Here is a 22,183-nt window from a genome sequence, read left to right as displayed (position 1 = left end):
CTCATTATACCATCATTATAATATCACACATACACCTGGAAATTCATGAATCTAATTATAACAGACTGAATTCTGGATAACCACATGTGCAGTAGACAAAAGGTTATATAACAGCTAACTGTCAATCAAAATGACCTCACACGCCAATCAGCTAGCACCAACCACTCTTGTAACCTCCCATCATGGCCCAAATATAATGCAGACTCCCGCTTCTATGGTCCTACGGCCATCTCTCGCATAACCTGTTTCTCTCTTGAAATGTACTTCAATGAATATTTTTCCTAAATTTCGCTGATCTGTAATTCTTTACTGCATTAGTAAAAATAACCGAGTGCCCCTCAGCATCACTGGGGCAATGATGGATTTAGATCTCCCCCAATGGTAACACAATCATTATACATGCACTTCAGAAAATATTTAGAAGTGTGGCATAGGAGGAAAGTAACAATCAACCTTCAGAGAAGGTTCTGAATCAAGAGGAATGTTAAGAGACTTCTGAAAAAGAAACACATATACTGACAAAAAAATTCAGTGACTGAAATAATCTGAGGAATATGTTATGTGCTTACGCATCTGTCCTCTGTTTCTTTTCATCTCCTATGGCCAGATTTCTGCAATTCTTGACAAAAATGTAGAGCCCGCCAGTTTTGTAGCAGTAGCTGATGTGGAGAAGGATTTCACCACTGACCTTCACGTTGCCGTAGTCTCCTGTTTCACTGTAAACGCTCATCATGCTGTTAAGGCTAGTCTGAAATAAACAAGATGAAAAGAGGCATCCATTGTTAATCTAACTAACTCTTCACAGAAGCTACCTTCTTCATTCAATTACAATTTCTGTTCTTTAGAATAAGCAAGGAAGTCTAGTGAGAGGTTAGAAAGCAAAAAATAAAAATAAAAAATAAAAAATAAAGCTATTTTTCTGGTGTTGTATAAAATCCAGCCTCGAGAAAGGACAAGATCTAGGACTGTTAGTAAGAAAGGCAGGAAATTTGCTGAGAGCAAAAGTGTTTCCCTTTCAGGAAAGCAAATACCCTTTGTTTATTTACCTCTTACAAACATAGAGTCATTGAGGTATTTCCAAGCTTATCTCCTCTCCCCATCCATGTAGCTTTCTCCTTTTTCACTGGTAGTCTCAAAGTCAATCTACTTCAAGGTCTAGAATGCTTGATTAGGACAAAGAAAAGCTCATCTCATATTCAGTACTAGCAGGAGCCATAAGCTCTCAGACACCCACAGAGAGCATCCCATCAGCCTCTGAGAAGCCATAACTGCAGCACAAGGGTACCCACAGCTGCTGTGATTCCCCTGAGCAGCTGTGTGGCCACCTGGGTAGTATAAGACAACAGCTTAATAAACCTCTGTAAAATAGCAACCCTTAAAATACAATACTAAACAATAACACACCAAACAACAAAGAAAACAAAACGTAAAAAAGTTCAAATCTACCAAAACTGTATGACGTTTCTGACATGTCACTAATGACAAAAGGCATATTTTAAATTAAATATAACAAAATTATCCTTCAGTGTCAGAAACACAAACTCTATATTTTAGCAACAAGACTGTCACCAAAGGCCACCTGGAAGGTTTTCATGACTGACACAGTAGTTTCAAAAGTCCTATCTGTAAATCACTGGAAAGTAATGACTATCGTGAGTGTAAAGAGAGCCTTGACTTTCTACTTTTTCATTCATATATATATATATGAATAAAATTGTTCAGAGACTGATAAAAAAACAAAATGTGAATGATGTGGCTAGTATCTCTTTTAAACTTAAGTCAAGGACAAGAGAAAATCAATGATGTAATAATTCCAGCCAGGTCTCCATATCCATCAGTTCTGCATCCCAAGGATACTGAGGAAGGACTGTACTGGGAAATTATAACTTAAAAGAGTCAGTGACTGACCTAATTTCTCTTTCCTATTCCTAAAATAAAGCAACATAATTGTTATGATAGCAGATGGCTTTGAGCAGTGTGTTTCAAACTTTAATCGTACATGTAAATCACCTGGGGATCTTATTAAAGTGAGGGTTCAGATATATTCCGGCTTAGGTGCGGTCTGAGATTCTGCTTTTCTAACAAAATTCTAGCTTCACAGTTTCCAAACCATGTTGAGGCATCCCGCAGCACCACAGCAAACTCATAGAGGCACCATAGATATTTTAAAATTTCATTAGAAAACAGGGCAACAACTGTCGGACATCACACAAACTACTAACAGTAGTTCCCAGTGTCAACATTACATCATACTTTATTTTTTTCAATGAAGTCCTACCTGTGTGAAGCTAAGTTTTTGGTAGCTGCTATGACCAAAGATAAAACAAACAAACAAACAAAAAACAAAACAACAAACAAACAAATACTGCACAAAAAATCACTTTAGAACAAGAAATTAAAGTGATGCTGTCCAATTAGCTTTCAAGATTTGACAATTTATGTAGTGTTTGATAGACACATGTACCTCATTGGTAAGTATTGGGGACTATTTAAGAATGGAATAAAAATATTATTTTTCTTTTGATTTATGCATATTATTTTTTCAAATGGCCACTAAGTTAGTAGGATACCAGCGCTTATTTTTGACCTAAGTACTTAATAAATGGGCTAGGTAGGTATTACTTTTGACCTAAGAATGCTATGAAAGTATCACTAAGATACTAGGGGCTCTCTGAACTGACAAAGTTTTAGAGTCTCTGTCCCAGGTAATGCAATGTTGCTGATTCATGAACCATACTTTTGAGTTTCAAGGGCTTTGAGAATAAGCCCCAACCTCCTCATGTTACATATGAGAAAATTCTGGCTCAAAGAAATTGTTGGCAGTGCCAAGACATACAGCAAGATCTCCAGATTTTTAGTTTGAGGGTCTCCCCACGATACCTCACTACCTCCTCGTATCACTAATTTGTGTCTAAAACACATCCCTCTGTAGTCATTATTCATAGAAGATCCTTTGTCAGCAGGGGGTGCCTATGGATAGAAGAAAAATTTAAGAACCCACAAATGCTGAAGCTTGGGATAAATTAAGGCAGTTAAGGCAATTCTACTACTAACCAACCTGATGCTCTTAACCAAGCCAATGCTGTTATTTAGAAGAGATATTTATTCTAAAGGTATCTTGTTAATGGTAAATCATTTTGGACCATGTGTCTTTTGACTGGTACTCAGATTGTGTTTAATAAATGTTTTTCTTTGGAATGTTTTTCTTTGGATTTTGACAACATTATTTACCTTTTCAAATAGAACTTCTGTTTAACTGTATGCAAGTTGGAAAAAGATAAATGGTGGAAAAATAGCCCACATAATCAGATTTATCTTGCCATAAAATTTGTGAAGTATTGTTGGGAAGAAGGAAAAAGAAAGATTGAAAACTCACAGTGTCTGAGTCAGCATCAGGTACATTTAGGTAGGTCCACTTCCTATTGGAGCCTGCTTGAGAATTCTTTAAAGAAGTCACCCAAAGGTCAAAAGGAAAAAGGGATATTAGAGCAACAGTCAGAAATCAGAGAAGCAAAGAAAAAAACTTCTGGTACATAGATGGGTACAAGAAAACATGGGCTCCTAAAGCCTACCCCTCAAGGAAAGCCTTGAACACTAAAGAAGGGACATTGTTCTGTTGGCAGTGGGAAGGTATGGATGGTGTTTGAGTAGGAGAGATATCTGACTGGGTATGTTTTAGGAAAATGACTGGCAGCAGTGTGGGGGACAGCTGGGAATTGAAATAATTGTGGGAGGAAAATGTATCAGCAGAGAACTGAGATAATTTATAGGCATGAGCTCATGAGAGCCTCAACTAGGGAGTGCAGGAGTTTTAAAATGTGGGTGAGGACCATGGAAGGAGAGGAAAGAAATCAGGACCCTTAGGAAAAGCCCACACAAAATTATACTGAAAAGCACTCAGTGGGCAAAGCAGGAGACCATAATGACTTTTAACTCACTATCACACATTGTCCTAAGAGTATTCCTATCCCTTTTGGACATGCACAAAAAATCAACGAGAGAAAGAAGAAACTTTCAGTGTGTGCTACAGAACCGCTTACTGTTGACGGGCCACTTGCTAGACCCTGGGTGTTTGCAGAAAACTGAGAGGACACTAAGTCATCAAAGCCTTCTTCAGTCTCTTCCAAGGAGTCCTAAGGAAGAAAGAGATAAAAACAGTGGTTGGGTTTATTTCTTTCCTAGAAAGTCTTTTCACTTCAAAAACTTCTTATTTAACTATCTGAAAAATCAGATACAAATATCTAGAAATCACCTTATTCCTAGGTTTCCATCTTTTATCTCCATTCAATCTGAATTACCTCATCAGATGAGTGGGGTCTCCCTCCTAGTGGTGCTTACTTTATGGGAAAAAAACATGAATTTAAGAAACACGCAGATCTAGTGTTCAATTACTACCTCCATGATCTCTAAGGTGATTTATTTGGGGCAATGTACGTATTTTTTTTAACTGTATACTGTCAAGATGGGAACCATATTTCAAACATCTCTCCAATAGAATAAACTATTTTTGACACTGCATTCTTGTCCAAAATATATATACATACATATACATACACACATACATACACATAAATGGATTATGTCATGCATATTGCTTTTTTTAATGCACACCTTTCTTTCTTGCTTACCCTTTCCATTTCCCTTCTCTCATCCTATTAAACTAATATTTTGCATCCTGCTGTGCATATTACATTCCACATTTTTCTCCTTGTTTATGTGAAAAATCATATAATATTATCCACATACAAATTGATTAGTCATACATAAGAATTTCTTTTAGACAAAGCTTTATAAATTGAGATTATATATATATATATATAATTTTGTGCTTTAAAAAATCTCTTCATTATAAATATAGCAAATACAAAGTACATAAAACATAAATGTACAGTATAATAACAATATAAAGTGATCAATCAGAAGCCCCCCTTGTGTCTTGTCCATATTAAGAGCCCTTTTGCTATTTGAAATAATATCTTTAGTCTTATGGTAATTACATCTTTGCTTTTTAGTTTTACTACTTAAGCATACACCCCTAAACAATGATTTTTTTTGCCTTGTTTTTGAACTTTATGTAAGTGAAATTAAGTATTATATAATCCTTTGTGTTTTCCATTTTTGTCTAAATATTACAGCTTTAAAAGGCATCCAAATTGTTGCATATTTTTATAGTTTGTTCATTTTTATTTAGTATTCAACTGTATGATATCCCACATTTTACTTATCCATTCTTCTGTTGCTGCATATCTGGGTTGTTTCCAGATTTTTTCTATTATGAACAAAGCTGCTGTGAATATCTATAAATATGTACCCTGATGAACAAAAACCCAAGTTTTCCTTGGATATAGACAGACCAGTGAGAAGAATTTCCAAGTCATAGAGAATGCACACCTCCACATGCTTATCTATATTAAAGATAATGTCCTTCTTATACATGACTAAATTCAATTTGCTAAAAAAAATGCTTAGGAATTTTTCATCTATATTCAGGAATAAAAAAGGCTTGCCATTTTCTTTTTCAAAATGCCTTGGTCTGGTTTTCCACTGGCCTCACAAAAGAGTTGAAAATATTCTCTCAATTGTCTCAAAAAGTTTGTATGTAAGGACGAATGTTGTGTGAGTTCTTTTATATGAGGTTTCTAGAGACATCAAACTCATAGAGACAGAAAGTGGAATGGTAGTTGCCAGGGGTTGGAAGGAGGAGGAATGATGGTTAGTATTTAATAGGTACAGAATTTCAGTCGGTGAAAATAAAAAAAATTTGCAGAGATGAATAGTAGTGATAGTTATAAAAAAAATGAATGCATTCTTTGCCACAGAACTATAGATTTAAAGCTAGGTAAATTAGTAAATTTTATGTATACTTTACCACAATAAAAAATGTATGTAATGTTTAGGATAATAATTTCCTTGAAACTTCATAGCGCTTGCCAGTAAAGTTATCTGGGTCTGTTTCTGTCTTTATCAGAAGTTTGTAAACTACTGTTTCAGTTTTATTATCGTGTCCAGAAATTTCAGGTTTTTCAATTTTTCTTGTCAGTTTTGAAAAATTACATTTTATAGAAATGTATTCATTGCATGTTTCCAAAATTCTTGGCATATAATTGCTGATATTATCTTCAAATCTGTTTTTATCTGTAGATATGCTTCCTTTGTCATTCATACTTGTTTTTGCCCTCTTTTTGTCCTAACCAATACTTTAAGAGATTGTATATTAGTTTTTTCAAAGCACCAATGTTTGTTTTTATTGTTCTGTATTTTATCTTTGTTTTGTAGTTGATTAATTTGTTGTAATTATGTCTTTAAGTTCTTTTTTAGTGTTATTGTCCTAACTAAAAAGTTTATTCATAGTAAATAATTTTCACCCCTTTTCCTTCTCTTATGTGAATATTTAAGGCTATAAAATTTTTCCCCAAGTAAGACTGTTGCTGCATCCCTTATTTTTTTTGGCAGTATTTTTATTTTCATGTAGTTCTGATTGTTTTTATATGCTTATTATAATTTTTTTCTTTAACCCAGTTAATTCCTTAGCAATGTTGTGACAGAAACAAGGAGCAAACAGCAAGGAAAGTCACTTGGGATCTAGATAAACAAGCCCTACAACTTGAGAGAGAAATAATAAATCACCCTGCAACGGGAGGAGGTAGGATGAGGTGAGGATGCGAGGCTGCCCGGTCCCAAGCAGATGGGTGGGACAGAGGCTACAGCAGTGGCAGCTGCAGATGCCTCTTAAAGGGGCTGTGTCTGCAAGCAGACTTTCACGGGGATGGACCTACTCGTTCTGAACACCAGCACTGCTTTGTCTGTGCAGGAGGTACCAGGGACTTATAAAGGTACACTGAGTTGTCAGAGGGCCGATGGCTAGGGTCTCCCATGGACAGAAGTGCCAGCAGTATCCATCGTTCCTCTGTTGAGTCCTCCCACCTCCCAGTGTGCTGACACAGTGCTGCAATAGTTGAGACATCATCAAACTGGATAACAGAAGTTGCTCTGCCCAGAGGATTCCCTAAAACTCCATCTCCCCCAACTCACAGCCCCACCTAAGCCATATATAGGTATATCATTGATGAGTCAGTTGCTCCTTGCTGAGCAGAGCCACGACTCACACTAGTGGGAGCTGACCTTGGTTTCTGATACGGCTTCTTGAAGCAACTATAAGCACAGCATCTGTGGATTGCTTGCTGAATCTTAACAGATAGCACCAGAGGGGCACAGGCTGGGGGTAAACTTGGCCTGCAGCTGAACCCCTCTCAGAACTATGCCACCGGACACTTACCACACAATGCCACACTAACGAGACTGGAAGACTTAAGAATTTTGCTTAGTTTATAGAAACGGACACATAAAGGTGGCCAAAATGGGAAGACAAAGAAGCAGAAACAATATGAAAGAACAGATCAAGAGATCCAGGAATAATGGAGTCAAGCAATCTCATAGATGCAGAGTTCGAAACACTGGTTATAAAGATGCTCAATGAACTTATTGGAAGTATAGATGAATTCAATGAGAACTTTAGCAAAGAAATAAAAAAACATAAAAATGGAAATGGAAATTATAAAAGGGAACCAGTCAGAAATGAAAAACACTTTATCTGAGATAAGAAGTATATTAAATGGAAAAAATAAAGTGAATAAAGAAGAGGATCAAATGTCCTATATAGAGGATGGGGAAGCCAAGGACATTCAATCAGAATGGCAAGAAAAAAGAAGCCAAGACTATAATAATAATTTAAGGAGCCTCTGGGACACTGTTAAATGTAAAAATATCCTTATCACAGAGATACCTGAATGAAAACAATCAGTTGAAGAGCTATTTGAAAAAAAAAATGATGGAAAACTTTCCTAACATGGTGAAGGAACTAGACATACAATCCCAGTAAGCTCAGAGTCCCAAGAAATAGGAATCCAAAGAGGCCCACATCTAGACACATCATAATTAAAATGCTAAAGATTAAATACAAAGAGAGAATCTTAAAAGCAGCAAGAGAAAATCAGTTAGTTACTCAAAAGAGAGCACCCATAAGACTGGTAGCTGATTTCTCAAAAGAAACCATGCAGGACAAAAGGCCTTGGCATAAAATATTCGACATGATGAAAACAGAGGATCTACAACCAAGAATACTTTATCCTGAAAAGCTTTCATTTAGAGTGGAAGGACAAAAATAAGCTAAAGGAATTTATCAATACCTAGCCAGTATTACAGGAAATGTTGGAGAGACTTCTTTAAGAAGGAAAAACATGTATCGAAAACGGGAATAAAAAATGATGATAACTACATTTCTATCAATAAGTACTTTAAATGGAAAAGAATTAAGTGCTCCAACCAAAAGACAGAGTAGCTGAATGGATAAGAAAACAAGACCTCTACATATGCTGCCCACAAGAGACTCACTTCAGATTAAAAGATACACACAGACTAAAAGGAAGGGGATGAAGAAAGATATTGCCTTGATGGACCTAGAGGGTATTGCACTGAATGAAATGGGAAAGAGAAAGACAAATATCACATGATTTCACATGTGGAATCTAAAGAATAAATAAACAACAACAAAAGCAGTAATAAACTCATACATACAAAAAATATTTTGAGAGCTACTAGACAGGACAGGGGTTGGGGGTGGAAAAAAAAGGCAAAGGGATTAAGTGGTACAAACGGATAGTTGAATAGACATGAAGATGTAGAGTGTAGCATGGAGAATATAGTTAATAATGTAATAAATATGTAAGGGGGAAGAGGGGTATCAGATTTAATAGGGTGACTGCTCTGCAAATTATGTGATTCTCTGATTACTAGGTTGTACAACTGAAACTAGTATATTATTGTATGCCGACTATAATTGAAAACAAATCATTGAATTGTACAATGTAAGTATGAGCAACTAATTGTCTATTATGTTTCAATAAAGCCGGGGAAAATTTTTTTTAAAAAACTTCACTAACTTATATAATCATCTGTACTTTTTATATCCCTTGCAACCATTCCTGCATTTCTTTCTCCTCTTAAGTATTTCATTCAAAATGATTTTTAAAATCTTATACCCACTGTTTCTATGAAAACTGATATTAATTTGATCCTTGTTTATCTGTATGTAATACAGGATTTGTCTCTAGAAGTTTTTGGAATGTTCTCTTGTATTTGATCTATTTAGATTTCACTATAATACGTCTAGCTGTAAGCTGTTATTTCTAAATTTTGGCACTTTCAAACTGAGAAATATTTTTCTTTAATTCTGTGAAATATATCCATATTATTTTTTCAAACAGTCTCTTTTCTATATTTTTATGTTTTGTACTTTCTGTGTATGCTATTCCTCAGCTAATAGCACTCAAACTACTACTCTTATTTCTTCATTTTCTTTTATTAAAAAGGTATTATAAAAAAGGATATTATGAAAACTTAAACATCTATAAAATTGGTGACAGTATAATGAATCATTATAACATCACCCAGCTCTAACAATTATCAATATATTGGCAAATATTTTTTCAGCTATTCTCCTTGCTGTTTACTTTTCCCTCGCAGCTTTATTGAAGTATAATTTACAAACCATAAAATTTATGAATTGTAAATGTACCTCAGTGACTTTTAGCAAATTTATATTTGTGCAAACATCAGCATAATCCGGTTTTAGAACATTTCTATCAACCCAATAAGTTCCTTCATGTCTGTCTGCAATCAATCTTCATTCTCCTGGAAGCCATTAATCTGCATTATTTTCTCCATAGATTTTTCTGGACATTTCATATAAACAGAATCATAAAATATATGGCTTTTTATGTCTGGCTTCTTTCATTAGGCATATTTTTTTATGGTTCATCCATGTTGTAGTGTGTATTTGTACTTTATTCCTTTTTATTGTTGATTATTCCATTGTATGGAATACAATATATAATTTGTTATCTATTCACCAGTTGCTGGATGTCTTGATCATTTCCACTTTTTGAGTACTATGATTAATGAACCTATGAATATTTGTGTGCAAGTCTTTGTGTTAACACAATTTTTCATTTTTCTTGGGTAGATACCTAGGAGTTAAATTCTGGGTGGTTTAGTAAATTTATGTTTAACTTTTAAAGAAATTGCTAAAATTTTCTTCAGAGTGCCCATATCATTTTACATTCCTACAAGCAATGTATGAAGGCTTCATTTTCTCTACATCTTTGCCAATACTTCTATATTTTGTTTATAGCTATTATAGTGGGTATGAAGTGGTATATCATTGTGGTTTTAATTGTTCATTTCTTTAGTGACTAGTGATGCATATTTTCATGTAGTTATTGACTATTTATAAACCCTCTTATCTGTTTTTAAATAGAATTATTTGCCTTTTTAATGTTGAGTGTATTCTTTATATAGTCTAGATTTAAGTCTGTTATCAAATATCTGATTTGTAAATATTTTGTTCCAGTCTTCAGCTTGTCTTTACATTTTAATAATGTTTTTTGAAGTTCAAAATTTTTACTTTGATGAAATTCAATTTATCGGTTATTTTCCTGAATGCAGTGTGCATCATGCATTTGGTGTCATATCTAAGGATTTTTTCTCTAAAGTCACAAAAATTTTCTCCTAGGTTTTCTTTTAAAATTTTATAGTTTAAGTTTTACATTTAGATATGTAATCCATTTTTAGTTAGTTTTTTTCTTGTTTTTGTTTTTGTTTCTGTATGGATATCCAATTGTCTCAGCATGATCTGTTGAAAAGACATACTTTCCCCACTGAATTGCCCCAAAACAACAGAACATAAATGTAAAAGCTATTTCTGGACCCTATTATATTTCTTCGATTGCCTATGTGCATGCCAATACCACACTATACTTAATACTATAACTGTATAGTAAGTTTCAACATCTAGAAGAATAAATGAGTCTTCCAACTTTGCTCTTTAAAACTGATTTTATTATTCTGGATCATTTCCACATACATTTTAGAATCAGGATGTCTATTTCTATAAAATAGCTTGCTTTAATATAAAATATAAATTAAAAAAAAAACTCTGAAAGAATCCAGACCCTTCCCCCAAAATTTTAGTGCTACTAACTATAAAACACTACCTCGAAGATGTCAAACTATTTAAAAAAATAATATGGTCATAATATTAAATAATAATATGGTGATAATATTAAAAACTATGTTATTTAGGGAAAATATCAGTGAGATGGTATTAGAAACACATTTGGCTAAGAAACTGATTAAACTATGTGAATAAATACTCAGATTAAAAGAACAGCCTTCTTAGACTTTGTGTTTATAGGTTCATCTGGAGAGAATCTGTCTTAAATTTTTTATTCTGCTAATCAATGAACATAGAATGTCTCTCCATATATTTAGATCTTTAATTTAACACAGCAATATTTTTCTAAATTTCAATACACATGACTATCTTACATTTTTGGATAAATTTATTCCTATTTTTTTTTATTCTAATACTATCATTAATGGAATTATAGTCTTCATTTCATTTTCAGGTTATTCATTACTAATATATAGAAACACAATTGTATTTTATATTTGATCTCATATCCTTCAACCTCGTTAAACTTATCTATTAATTCTAGTAATGTGTTTCAGAATCTTTAGGATCTTCCATAAGAAATCATGTCATGTATAAACAAAAAAGATATTATTTCTTTCTTTCCAATGATATGCCTTATTTTCCATTTTCTTCCACCCTTGCTCTCTCCCTTCTTTTTATTTCTTTCCCCTTTCCTACTGCATTGGCTAAACTCTCCTGTATAGTGTTGAAGAGAAGTGAAAGTGAAAACCCTCACCTCCTTCTTGCACTTAGGAGGAAAGCATTTGGTCCTTTTATTCTTTATATATGATATTAGTTGTAGGAGTTTTGTAGATGCCCCCTTATTCGAATAAAGAAGCTCCCTCTATTCCTAGTTTGACAGTTTTATTATGAATGGATGTTAGATTTTGTCAAGTGCTTTTTCTGCATCTATTGAGGTGATGTAGTTATTGTATTTTATTCTACTGATACACTGCATCCATAGGTTAAATCCCACATGGTTATAGTGTATAATCCTTTAGTATTACCGAACTTGGTTTTCTAATATTTTATTTTATTAAGGATTTTTTCTACCTATACCATGATGAGTATTAGTTTCTAGTTTTCTTTTCTTGCAGTGTTGTTAGTTTTCATATCAGTATAATACTGGCCTAATAAAAGGAGTGGGGAAGTATTTCCTCAGTTTTCTGAAACAGTCTGTGAAGAATTGATATTTCTTTTTCAAATATTTGATATACTTAATCAGTGAAGCCATCTATACCTGGGCTTTTCTCTGAAGGAAGATTGTTAACTATTAATTAAATACTTTTAACTTATTCTAGATCTACCTAGAATTTATATTTTTTGAGTAAATTTTATTAATGTGTGTTTTCCTAGGAATCTGTCATATAAATTGTCAATCTTGTTGGCATGCAGTTGTTCACAGTATTACTTTACCATCATTTAAATTTGTTATGTTGGTAGTGATGTCCCCTCTTTCATTCCTGATTTTGGTAATTTGTGTCCTATGTTTTCCTTTTTTAAAAAATTTTACTTTATTAGTTTCAGAATACACTACATTTGTTAAACATTTAAACAGTTTATGAAGTGATTTCCCTATTTGCTCTTTCTCTCCTCTGGCTCTACGCCTAGCCATTACATTACCACTGACTGCATTCCCTATGTTGTGCTCCCCATCTCTGTGACCATCTATTAACTACTAATTCGTACTTCTTTAACCCTTCACCCCTTTCTCCCCACCCCCCTACCATCCTCCCCTCTGGCCGTCACCAGATTTTCCTCCATATTTATGAATCTGTTTTTGATTAGTTTGTTTTTTGTTCTCTCTTTTTCTTGGCTAGTCTAGCTTAGTGGTTTGCATCTGGGGGCGATTTTGCCCCAAAGGGAACATTTGGTAATATCTGGAGATATCTTTGGTTGTCACAACTTGGAGAGTGCTACTGGCATCTAGTGGGTAAAAACCAGGGATCTTCCCAAACATCTTACAGTAGTGCATAGGGCAGTCCCCCACAACAAAAAATTATATAGCCAAAAATGTCAATAATGAGGTTTAGTGACCATGGCTACTTAAAGGCTTATCAGTTTTGTTGACCTTCTCAAAGAACCAACATTTTCCCTTTTATATCATAGCAACTCTGGATTCTGATTATTTTTACCACTGAGGGTTACTGTTGTTCCTTGCTTTCTATTTGTCTGTTTGCTTAGTAACTTGGCTGGACCAATCTATGGAATCCGTTTCCTGCCCTGTTTGTGGCTGCTGATGTCTCTTGCTCAGTTTGTTTTTAAAAATTCTTGTTTTTTTTATTTTTAAGCCCAACTTCCTATAGATCACCCCTATATGTGCATGGTTTATTGGTCAGTTAGTAATTGTTTAGAGGTTGTTCAAACGACTAAAGCCAGTGGCCCTCAACCCTCTTTCAATTGTGAAATCTGAGTGTTGTTTTTAGAGTACATTCAAAATCAGGTAGTTTTCAAGTCTCCTCCAGCTCTTACTTCCTACTAGGCCTTATCATGTCTTATTTGTACAAGTGCTCAGGCTCGTAGTCAGCCAAGAATAATTCAATAGCTTGGGCTCACTTCAGTCTTCACTCTCCTCACCACTTCCCACAAGATCGTCTGAAGAGCTTATCAAGGTCCTGTATTGCTGTCTCATTGATCAAATTTCCTGATACATTTCTGGTTAGTTTATGGGCCTACTGCTTGTCCCAACCAGAACCATAACCTTGGATTAGCTGAGTTGTTGGTCTTCTCAAATTCTCTTGTTAATCCTAGCAGTTTTTCTTACTAAATCACCTAGAATTTTTTTGTTATTCAAGTATATTATAAGGAAAAAAACACAATTTCATATCCAGTATATATAAAGATCATTTTATTTTCTTCTCAGATTACACTTGCCAGTACCTTCAAAACAATATTAATAGTGGGCATCTGTTTTGTTCTAGATTTTAATGGAAATGGCTTTATCATTTTAACATTTAAAAGGCTATATACTATGGATGTTTTGATATATAGTATTGTTAAAAACATTTTTTAATGGTTTCTATTAGTTTTAAATTAGTATTTTATTAGGTATAACTAAAATTTTGTCAATAGTTTTTAGCATCTATTTACAGTTTTGCATTTTCTCCTTTAATATACTGAAATATTAATTATGTAATTGACATTCTCATATAGTGTAATTCTTCCATTCATACCTAGATTTAAATGTACTTGTTTTAACTGCAGTATTTTTTGATTCATTGCTAGGTTTTACTTAATATTATATTTCAAGTTTTGCACATACATTAATGTATGACTATATATAGTTTTCTTTTTTAACTATTTTTAAAATCGAGTTTGAGTATTAAGGTTATAACAGCTTCAAACTATGGATTTGAAGATATTCAGAGTTTTCTAAGATCAGGGATAGTTTAATAACATTGAAATTAGCTGTCCTTTAAAGGTTGAATAGAAATAATCTTTGAAACCATTTGATGTCATTGCCAACCCTCCCCCTTTCTTTTGATAGATTTTAAAATATTTTCATAGTCATGTTATAGTATGGTAAGTAACACTGAGTTTTAGGACTCTGAGTTTCTTGGCTTGCTTTGTAAAAATTATATTAATATCATTCAACATTTGTGTTTTATCTTTCCTTCAAGAGTTCAAATTTAATTGTAGCAATTATAGAAATCAGAATATGAGATTAGAACTGGAAGGAACCTTAACAATAATCTAATTCAACTTTCTCATTTTATAAATGCGTTTGCTTAAATAATAATTTTCATAAAATTCAGTCTCGAGAAGGCAATTTAATGGGTTTAACCTGAGAGGTAGAAAGGTTCGTATAAAATATATAGTCAGATAAGTCTAGTACTATTTAGTTTAGGAAATGCTGAGATCCCTGAATTTCCAGGTTTAGAATAAGTGATATACTTTTAGCCAGGAACTGAAATTTTCTATAGGTGTCTTCTTAGGGATAGTCTTCACTCATTAACCTGATTATCTCTTACTCTTTCTAAATCATTACTTAGTCGTTTATATGTGCTGGTTGTGAAGACTTAATAGGAGGAGATCATTTTATATCCTCACTTTAGTCTCAATTTATCTTCACCTAAAAGTGGACGGGTCTGAAACAAGATCATGTCCTTTCTTCATGATCATTAGTCTCTTCCACATTCAACTTACCAAGTCTTTGTCTAAAGCCCCAGGGACAGACTTGCTTCTTATATTTACAGTATCCTCTGAGTCTTCTGTAAATGACCCACTCAAATCTAACTCAGATTGAGTCCGGTCTAGAGGAAAGAAGAGAAAAGTAAACAGTTTATTCTGTTAGAAGTTTTAATTTTTTATTAAGTTGCAAATGTGTAATCTTTATTCCATTCTTTATAGGCATGGGATATAAATAGTGTCATGAATGCAACAGTCAAGAGTCATTAACTTCATTCTATTTATGCCATCACACATGTATTTTTTATAGTATTTTGAAATTTCCTTGGACTAAGTCACCAAATTAACGTGTTTATTTCTCCTTTGATCACAGGAGATTAAATGCCCTACCATAAAACACTTATTTTAAGCTATTTAAATCGTCTGTTTTGCTTGTAGACATTGAAAAACTCTCCTAGAATGGCCCTCAAGCTTAGAAAAAATAAGACAATAGCCATTCTTAAAAATTTAGATAATTTATACAAAAAGGCCCGGCTAAAGGTAAATTGGGAGGAAGTTCTATGTCTTTAGGCACCAGAACATCTTTGATCAGAAGAACATCTTGCTTTTGAAAATATAAGTTAAAGGACAATGCACTACTCAGTAATGCTGTAGATAGCTTACCAAGACACAGACAATTTACTTCCACTGAACAGTCCTATGTCAAAGTCCTGCTGAGAGAGATATAGTTGCTTATAAACAAAAAAAGATTTAAGAGAGTGATCAAGTACTAAGTTTGAAACTGTAAATGAAATAATGCAGAAGTACTTAGCATAGTGTCTGACATAGAGGACTCAATAAACAGGGGCTGTTCAGAAGGAGTAGAAATATACTCTAGGAGGTTCGCTTCTAGACTAGTTTAAAATCTTGCATTTCACAGGTGAGCTGATTTTCTAGTCCTGAACAAAATGCAACAGTAACCATACACATTTAGAAAACCTTTGGGAGCCACCTGGCTAGGAGAGATTCCCCAACTCAGCACACAGAATCCAGCATTAGGCTTTATGCAAATACTGTCATTAGGTAACAAGTAACTTTTTTATGTTGAGAATGTTGTCATGATCTTAATTCTACACATGGGACATAAACTTCATCATTATGACAAATATGTCTAAAGAGTGCCTTTATGCATAGTATTACATAATGAAATTGCAACATAAATAATACCTGTTTCACAGGGTTGTTGTGATGAAGTGAAATGACATATTTGAATGTGCCATACAAATGAAAGGGGTTATTATTAAAACCTTAATGCTACTTGAAAATAATTCTTTATTTAAACCATGAAATAATTAATCTGTCTAGATATAGGGCAGTTCTGACCACCATATCAATTGAACTACTATTTCCTTGAACTCTGGGCAAGAGTCCTTATCTTTTGTACCAAATGAGACAATTATATTTCCTGTATTCTTATACTGACATTTATATAGCTCTGAAACCTGGCAATGATGCCTGGCAAGAGTATACACTTAATAAATGGATTTTGCATGAATGTAAGAACACATCACCTGGGACCTCCTTCAAGCAATTCTTATGGAGGGGGCCTACCACCGTGGATCAAACATGAATGCTACACAAAAGTATAGTTCCATCTGATTTAGATATTTTGTATACAACAGAGTAGTCATGTTGTAAATACCTACCTGAGGAGAAGGAGGCCCCAGACACTGCTATGGAAGGTGTACCAGAAGTTTTTCTGCGATGATTCTTTATGAGATCCTCTGAGGTTCTTTCAAAGGCAATCGAATCCATGGAATTTTTAAAACTGTGCTCCTTCTCACAAAGTGAAAATAAAATAAAATAAAATAAAATAAAAAGCATTATACTGGCACTAATTTCCTTTAAAATTCTTCCATAGAAACATACTTCTGTATAACCACGTTTATGTGTATACTTTTTAGGAGGAGCTAGTTGATATTTGGAGGACCCTCATCTGGAGTCCATATAACTCTAAAACTATTAATAATCACTTTCTAAAATCTATGGCAAGAGGCTTATTAATTATCACAAAAGACATTCGAAATAATTTTTCATTCACAAATTTAGTGAGTGTTCTAATATATGGTTAGCGAGAAGAATGATACAGGTATCTCCAATCTTACATGAACTATGTACAAGAATCTGGCAAGCTTTATACCCTCAGAATAGTACTCAGGCTTAGAACTCTGTTTTTCCCCACTCTCAATACCTTCTCTCCTCCACCACCCTTTATCTCCTCCACCCCTATTTAACAGAAGACCATGCCACTTTTTTCATTCACCAGACTGGATGATCAGAGCATGGTTGGTTACATCATTATTGGAAGGAAACTTTTATGCAAGTGGCTTATAAAAGTTCATAAAAGAATAAGTAATGGGGACTTTCCTAGTTTAGAGAAATAGGTAACTTTTGGGGGTGCCTGCTTGCTAATAAATGTGCATGTGACAGAATTCAGTCTGAGACTTGCTTTCTTTGTAACATATAATAAAGGAAAACTCTGTCCCAAAATTGTCTAAGCCCATAAGGGATTGGCAATTGCATCACTTCAAGTTTGCTTGAGCATTACAAAACTAATTTGAAACTTTTGAGAACTGGGATAAGGTTAAATATCCATGCAAATGATACCACGGTGTGATAATGACCAAACTAAAAAGAGAAGTTTCAATTCCCCCTTCTATAAACAATCAAAAACTGCCTTCCAAAGTCCTACAGGAAGGAATTCCCTCCTTGTTGCCCTATAAGAAGCCCATACCTTAAACACTGAGGGAAACAGATGAACTCACTCCAGAGAGATGTGGCTCTCACTGGCTTAGTGTACGTACTAATCAATGCAGCTTCAATATAGACTATTTCGGTCTTTGATTATTCTCTAACACATTCTCTCTATAGCAAAAAGAATGTAGCTTCTAATTAACTGCCATAGACTACTAAGGTTTATCAAAAGACTATGACAGAGGTCAAACAGATAAATAAGTTTAGGTCAGTTTTTGACACTTCTTCAAAATGTTATTCACACATGGAGTCCTCCAATGAAGCAAGACCAACTTCCTTAGTGGCAATTATGTTGGTAGCAAATTATCCAATTGGTTCCCTGGACTATCAGTAATATTGAGATCTAATGGGCCAAATAATATTGCACAAGTATTAATGTGCAACACATACCCTGGAGATTCAGGATGTGAAACCTAAAATTAACAAGGTACATAATAGCAGAAGACAAGTTAGAGACTTTCATGTTCTAAGAGTTTTCCATTTTAAAAACTTACTTCTCATATGCTAAAGCAGAAAAGAACATGAAAACAAAGAGAAATGGGAGAAATTAAGAAGCTATCACCTTGATCATCATCTCATGCTATATACTTCTTCTCTTCATCATGGAAGAGCAAATGTACTTCTTAAAGTACTGTGCTCTTATGTGTATTCAACAGAAAATATTTCCCTTTGTCTCTCTTTTTGTCTTAAAAAGACTAGCTAGACTAGCAAAAGCGAGAAAAACACAGGCAACTGCTTATATATGTACATATACTTAACTGCATTGCAGGGAATTTCTATTAGGGAAATAGGTGTATTGTTTAATAAAGAAATACTCGTGTAGATGCTATTAGTTCTGAGGGTATCAGCACATGAAAAGCATGACTTTTTTCTCTCAAAAATTGTACTTAGGAAGATAATGGTTATTTTGAGAACAAACTAGACTAACTTACTGGTTATTGGACAAATGGTCTGCTGCTACCCATTGGTACGACTGTACCGTTAAAAAATTTTTAAACAGGACTATTCTCAGCCCACCCTCACCTCCCTTCCCTGTGCTCCCCCCTCTACAACCCTAGTTTCCCTATAACCCAGGATAATGCATGGCATGGAAGGGCCCCCAAGATACTGCCCTAACCTTGTGCCAGTGTTTGTTCTTATTGCTTGGTTGCTAAATATTTTGAATATTATTCCTTGCCAAAGAAGTGAGCATTATCATCAACCATCTATTCATTTTTTTGGCTATTGAACAGTACTGCTTGCTGAGCTAAATATAAATATTTATAAAATTTTAAATATGCCTTTTTTTCTTATCAGCAAACATAATTTAGTGTTTAAATATATTATTATTATTATTATTTATTTTTATTATTCAATTTGTCTGAAGGCCTTTTGGCTCTTTCTTAAAACAAAATCTATAGAATCTGATTGCTTACAAACTTTCACTTCTAGTTCCCTGTTCCAAAGTCAAGTCTCTTGCCTGCAGTAATGCCATGGCCTCATGGCTTCTACTCTCATACCCCTACAGCTTCTTCTTAACACAGTCCCCAGGCCCTGCATAAACAGAAGGCAAATCATGTTGCTCCTCTGCTCAAATCTTCCAACTGCCCCAATCTTCCAACTGCCCCCATCTTATCCAGAGTAAGTGACTAAGTGTAAACAGTGATCTTCAAGGCCTCATCTGGCCTTATCACCTCTCTGAACTCATTTCCTAGTACTCTTTCCTTCGTTCACTCACAATAGCCACATTGGCGATCTTGCTTTTCCTTGAACATACCAGCTATGCCCCCAACTTACGGTCTTTGCACTGGCTGTTCTTCTAGGGTCATTAAAGATATTTTGCACAATGGTTGAGCAAGGGCATTGACTGTTCAAGATGGAGGCTAGCCATAAGTAATTGAACAGCCTTCCTGTAATATACTTGCTAAATATCAGTGTTGTCTCTGCCTGGAGGAACAATTTGCCCCAGACTCCCTCATGGCTAATTCTCTCACTTCCTTCAAGTCTTTGTTTGACCAGGCCCTGGCATATAGTAGACCCTCATTAAATATTGGCTGACTCAAAAAAATTGAAGTTTGTATATAAAGACTTCTTATATATAGATGTTAGCTATATATATTATTTCATGCTTTATCAAAAAATCTGGTAGATGCTCATTCAAAAGAAAAGCTTCCATATTATATATGTTATATATTATATATTTACACATATTATGCAATTTAAGTTTTCATTATGTGTCGACTCCTTATTTCAATAGATATATAGAAAAGAAAACTACAAAAAGAGTTCAAGATTCTACTTTTCCTGATTTAAATCAGTTTGGAAAATATTTTAGTGCAGTCAGCATCTTGAGAAGTAACATGGAAGGTCAAAGTCAAAGACTTCTTAAACTTATTTGTATTTTGTTCAAATCATACAGCCATTTAAACCCTCATTTTACAAATGCCACTTTTGACCTGTTCCTTCCCTTTCCTTTTCATTTCAGGGGTTCCTGCCAGGAGCTAAAGATGCAACAGGTTCAGTCCTGATAAAGAAGCTTCTACCATTAAGCAGTGTAAACAACATGTGCTGAGACATAGAGAGTTAAAACCCAGTCATGCTACAGTGGTGAGGTTGATTTCCAGAAGCTGGTTGTCCTTTCATATCTGTGTACTTACTCTACTGCTGACTGAGGTCACACTGCGTGTGCTTGAGGCTGGTGACTTCTGAGCGACTGGGGTCATACCATTGCTCTGGCTGCTCTTTGGGATACCAGGACCAGCTTCCTGGTCAGTAAGATCTGATGAACCAGTGCTTCCCCTAAATGAGAAAGAATATTCCAAATTAAGATGGAAGCAGAGCAACAACAAAAGACACAGTCAAGGAAAAGCTTACAAGAAAATGATGACAAGGTGTAAACCACATGGTGAACAACCAGAGTCACACTGCAACTGGTCATCAACTAACATGACACCATCCTCCTCAAAGACCTTCACGACTCACTAGGTTCAGCTCCATTAGTCTGACTCCAGGATCTTCTTCATTGAACTTCATCCTACCTTTCCAACTATATTTCACATGGCTCACCAGCACTCTCCCAGCCAGTCCAGGATCCTTACTATCCTCTCAATTCACCATGCTCATAGTCATGCACCTATCTCTAAGGTTTTTGCTCACATTCTCCCCACCTGATATTCCCCCATTTGCCACTCTCAATTCATGCAAATCTTCCCCATCCTTCAAGGTTCAGATGAAGTCTAGCCTCCCCCATCAGACCCTCTTGTCAATCACAGGCCTTGTCAACCTTTACTCTACCCAATTCCTATTCACTTACAGTCTTTACCAAAATATGTAGCACTTGAGTACACAATGTCTTGTGTGGCTCCCTAACTGATCAACATATGTAGGCCTGGGTGCCTCTAACAACTGTAAGCTCCTTGGGGACAGAGTTCATGATATATTTACCATAATATCTCCAGCATCTTCATGATGTCTTGGTGCAAAGGAGGCACTCAGTAAATATTTAATCAAAGACTTGACATTATATTTTATTTCTATGTCGTTTTAATGACTGACTCATGGTGTACATTTAATAATTGTGGTATGAAAATAATGACATTTGGCAAATGGGATTGACTCACGTTCATGTTTGCTAAAATTGATTCAGTTCCATTCAATAATGATTAATGAAAATACAGGTCTTGCCCTTGAGGCAATCACACATTTTTTCATGGAATGGAGCTTCATAAGTAAATATAAGCTTTGACAAATTAGAGTTGAAGAGTTTGTTCTTATATTCTTTACCCTTAGTTAACAAAGAATATGCTTAGTGGTAAAACAATTTTATGAATTTCACTCTTTCAATTACTATTTTAATAAGTTATAAGTGTACCTATAATAATAAATACCTTACTGTTAAAGCACAGCAGTGATAGCAATTAAGGCTTACAGTTGAACCAATCAGAGGAGAGACTTAACGTAATAAAGGAAAGGTGCTTTTAAAAAGAATGTCTGACTGTGCATGTGTCATTACTAGAAGATAAATCTGTCAAAAGAATTGGCGGTGACCACTGAAGCTATCAACTACAGCTTATAGGTTTTTCAAAGTTGTACACAAGAAGAGCCACTAAAATCAAATATGCCCTAATTGATACTACCAGCTGCCATCACCTTCAACAATTATGCGAATACCAACTTCATTTACTGAGTATTTTCTAGAAGTTAGATGCTTTCCGTTCACCAACACCCCTGTAAAAAAAAGTATTAACATTC

The 22,183-nt window shown here is 34.6% G+C and overlaps 1 protein-coding gene across 2 annotated transcripts in view; it reads right to left on the bottom strand.

Moving 5' to 3' along the window:
- SYTL5 (synaptotagmin like 5) overlaps positions 1-22,183 on the bottom strand; it is a 127,813-nt gene that overhangs the window by 19,588 nt on the left and 86,042 nt on the right. Inside the window, exons 7-12 of one of the 2 annotated variants that reach the window (XM_016152971.2) lie at positions 20,590-20,731; positions 16,846-16,975; positions 15,179-15,285; positions 4,041-4,133; positions 3,377-3,442; positions 570-748 (exon numbers count right to left, since the gene is read on the bottom strand). In XM_016152971.2, coding sequence (XP_016008457.2) covers positions 570-748; positions 3,377-3,442; positions 4,041-4,133; positions 15,179-15,285; positions 16,846-16,975; positions 20,590-20,731 — 717 coding nt within the window. The remainder of the gene's footprint in view (positions 1-569; positions 749-3,376; positions 3,443-4,040; positions 4,134-15,178; positions 15,286-16,845; positions 16,976-20,589; positions 20,732-22,183) is intronic. The other variant, XM_016152990.2, reaches the window with a different exon arrangement.

This window comes from Rousettus aegyptiacus, unplaced genomic scaffold (assembly GCF_014176215.1).
Source record: "Rousettus aegyptiacus isolate mRouAeg1 unplaced genomic scaffold, mRouAeg1.p scaffold_m13_p_9, whole genome shotgun sequence".
Classification (NCBI taxonomy): Eukaryota; Metazoa; Chordata; class Mammalia; order Chiroptera; family Pteropodidae; genus Rousettus; species Rousettus aegyptiacus.
The sequence above is the reverse complement of the archived record's forward strand: the minus strand, read 5'-3'. Positions and strand labels throughout refer to the sequence as shown.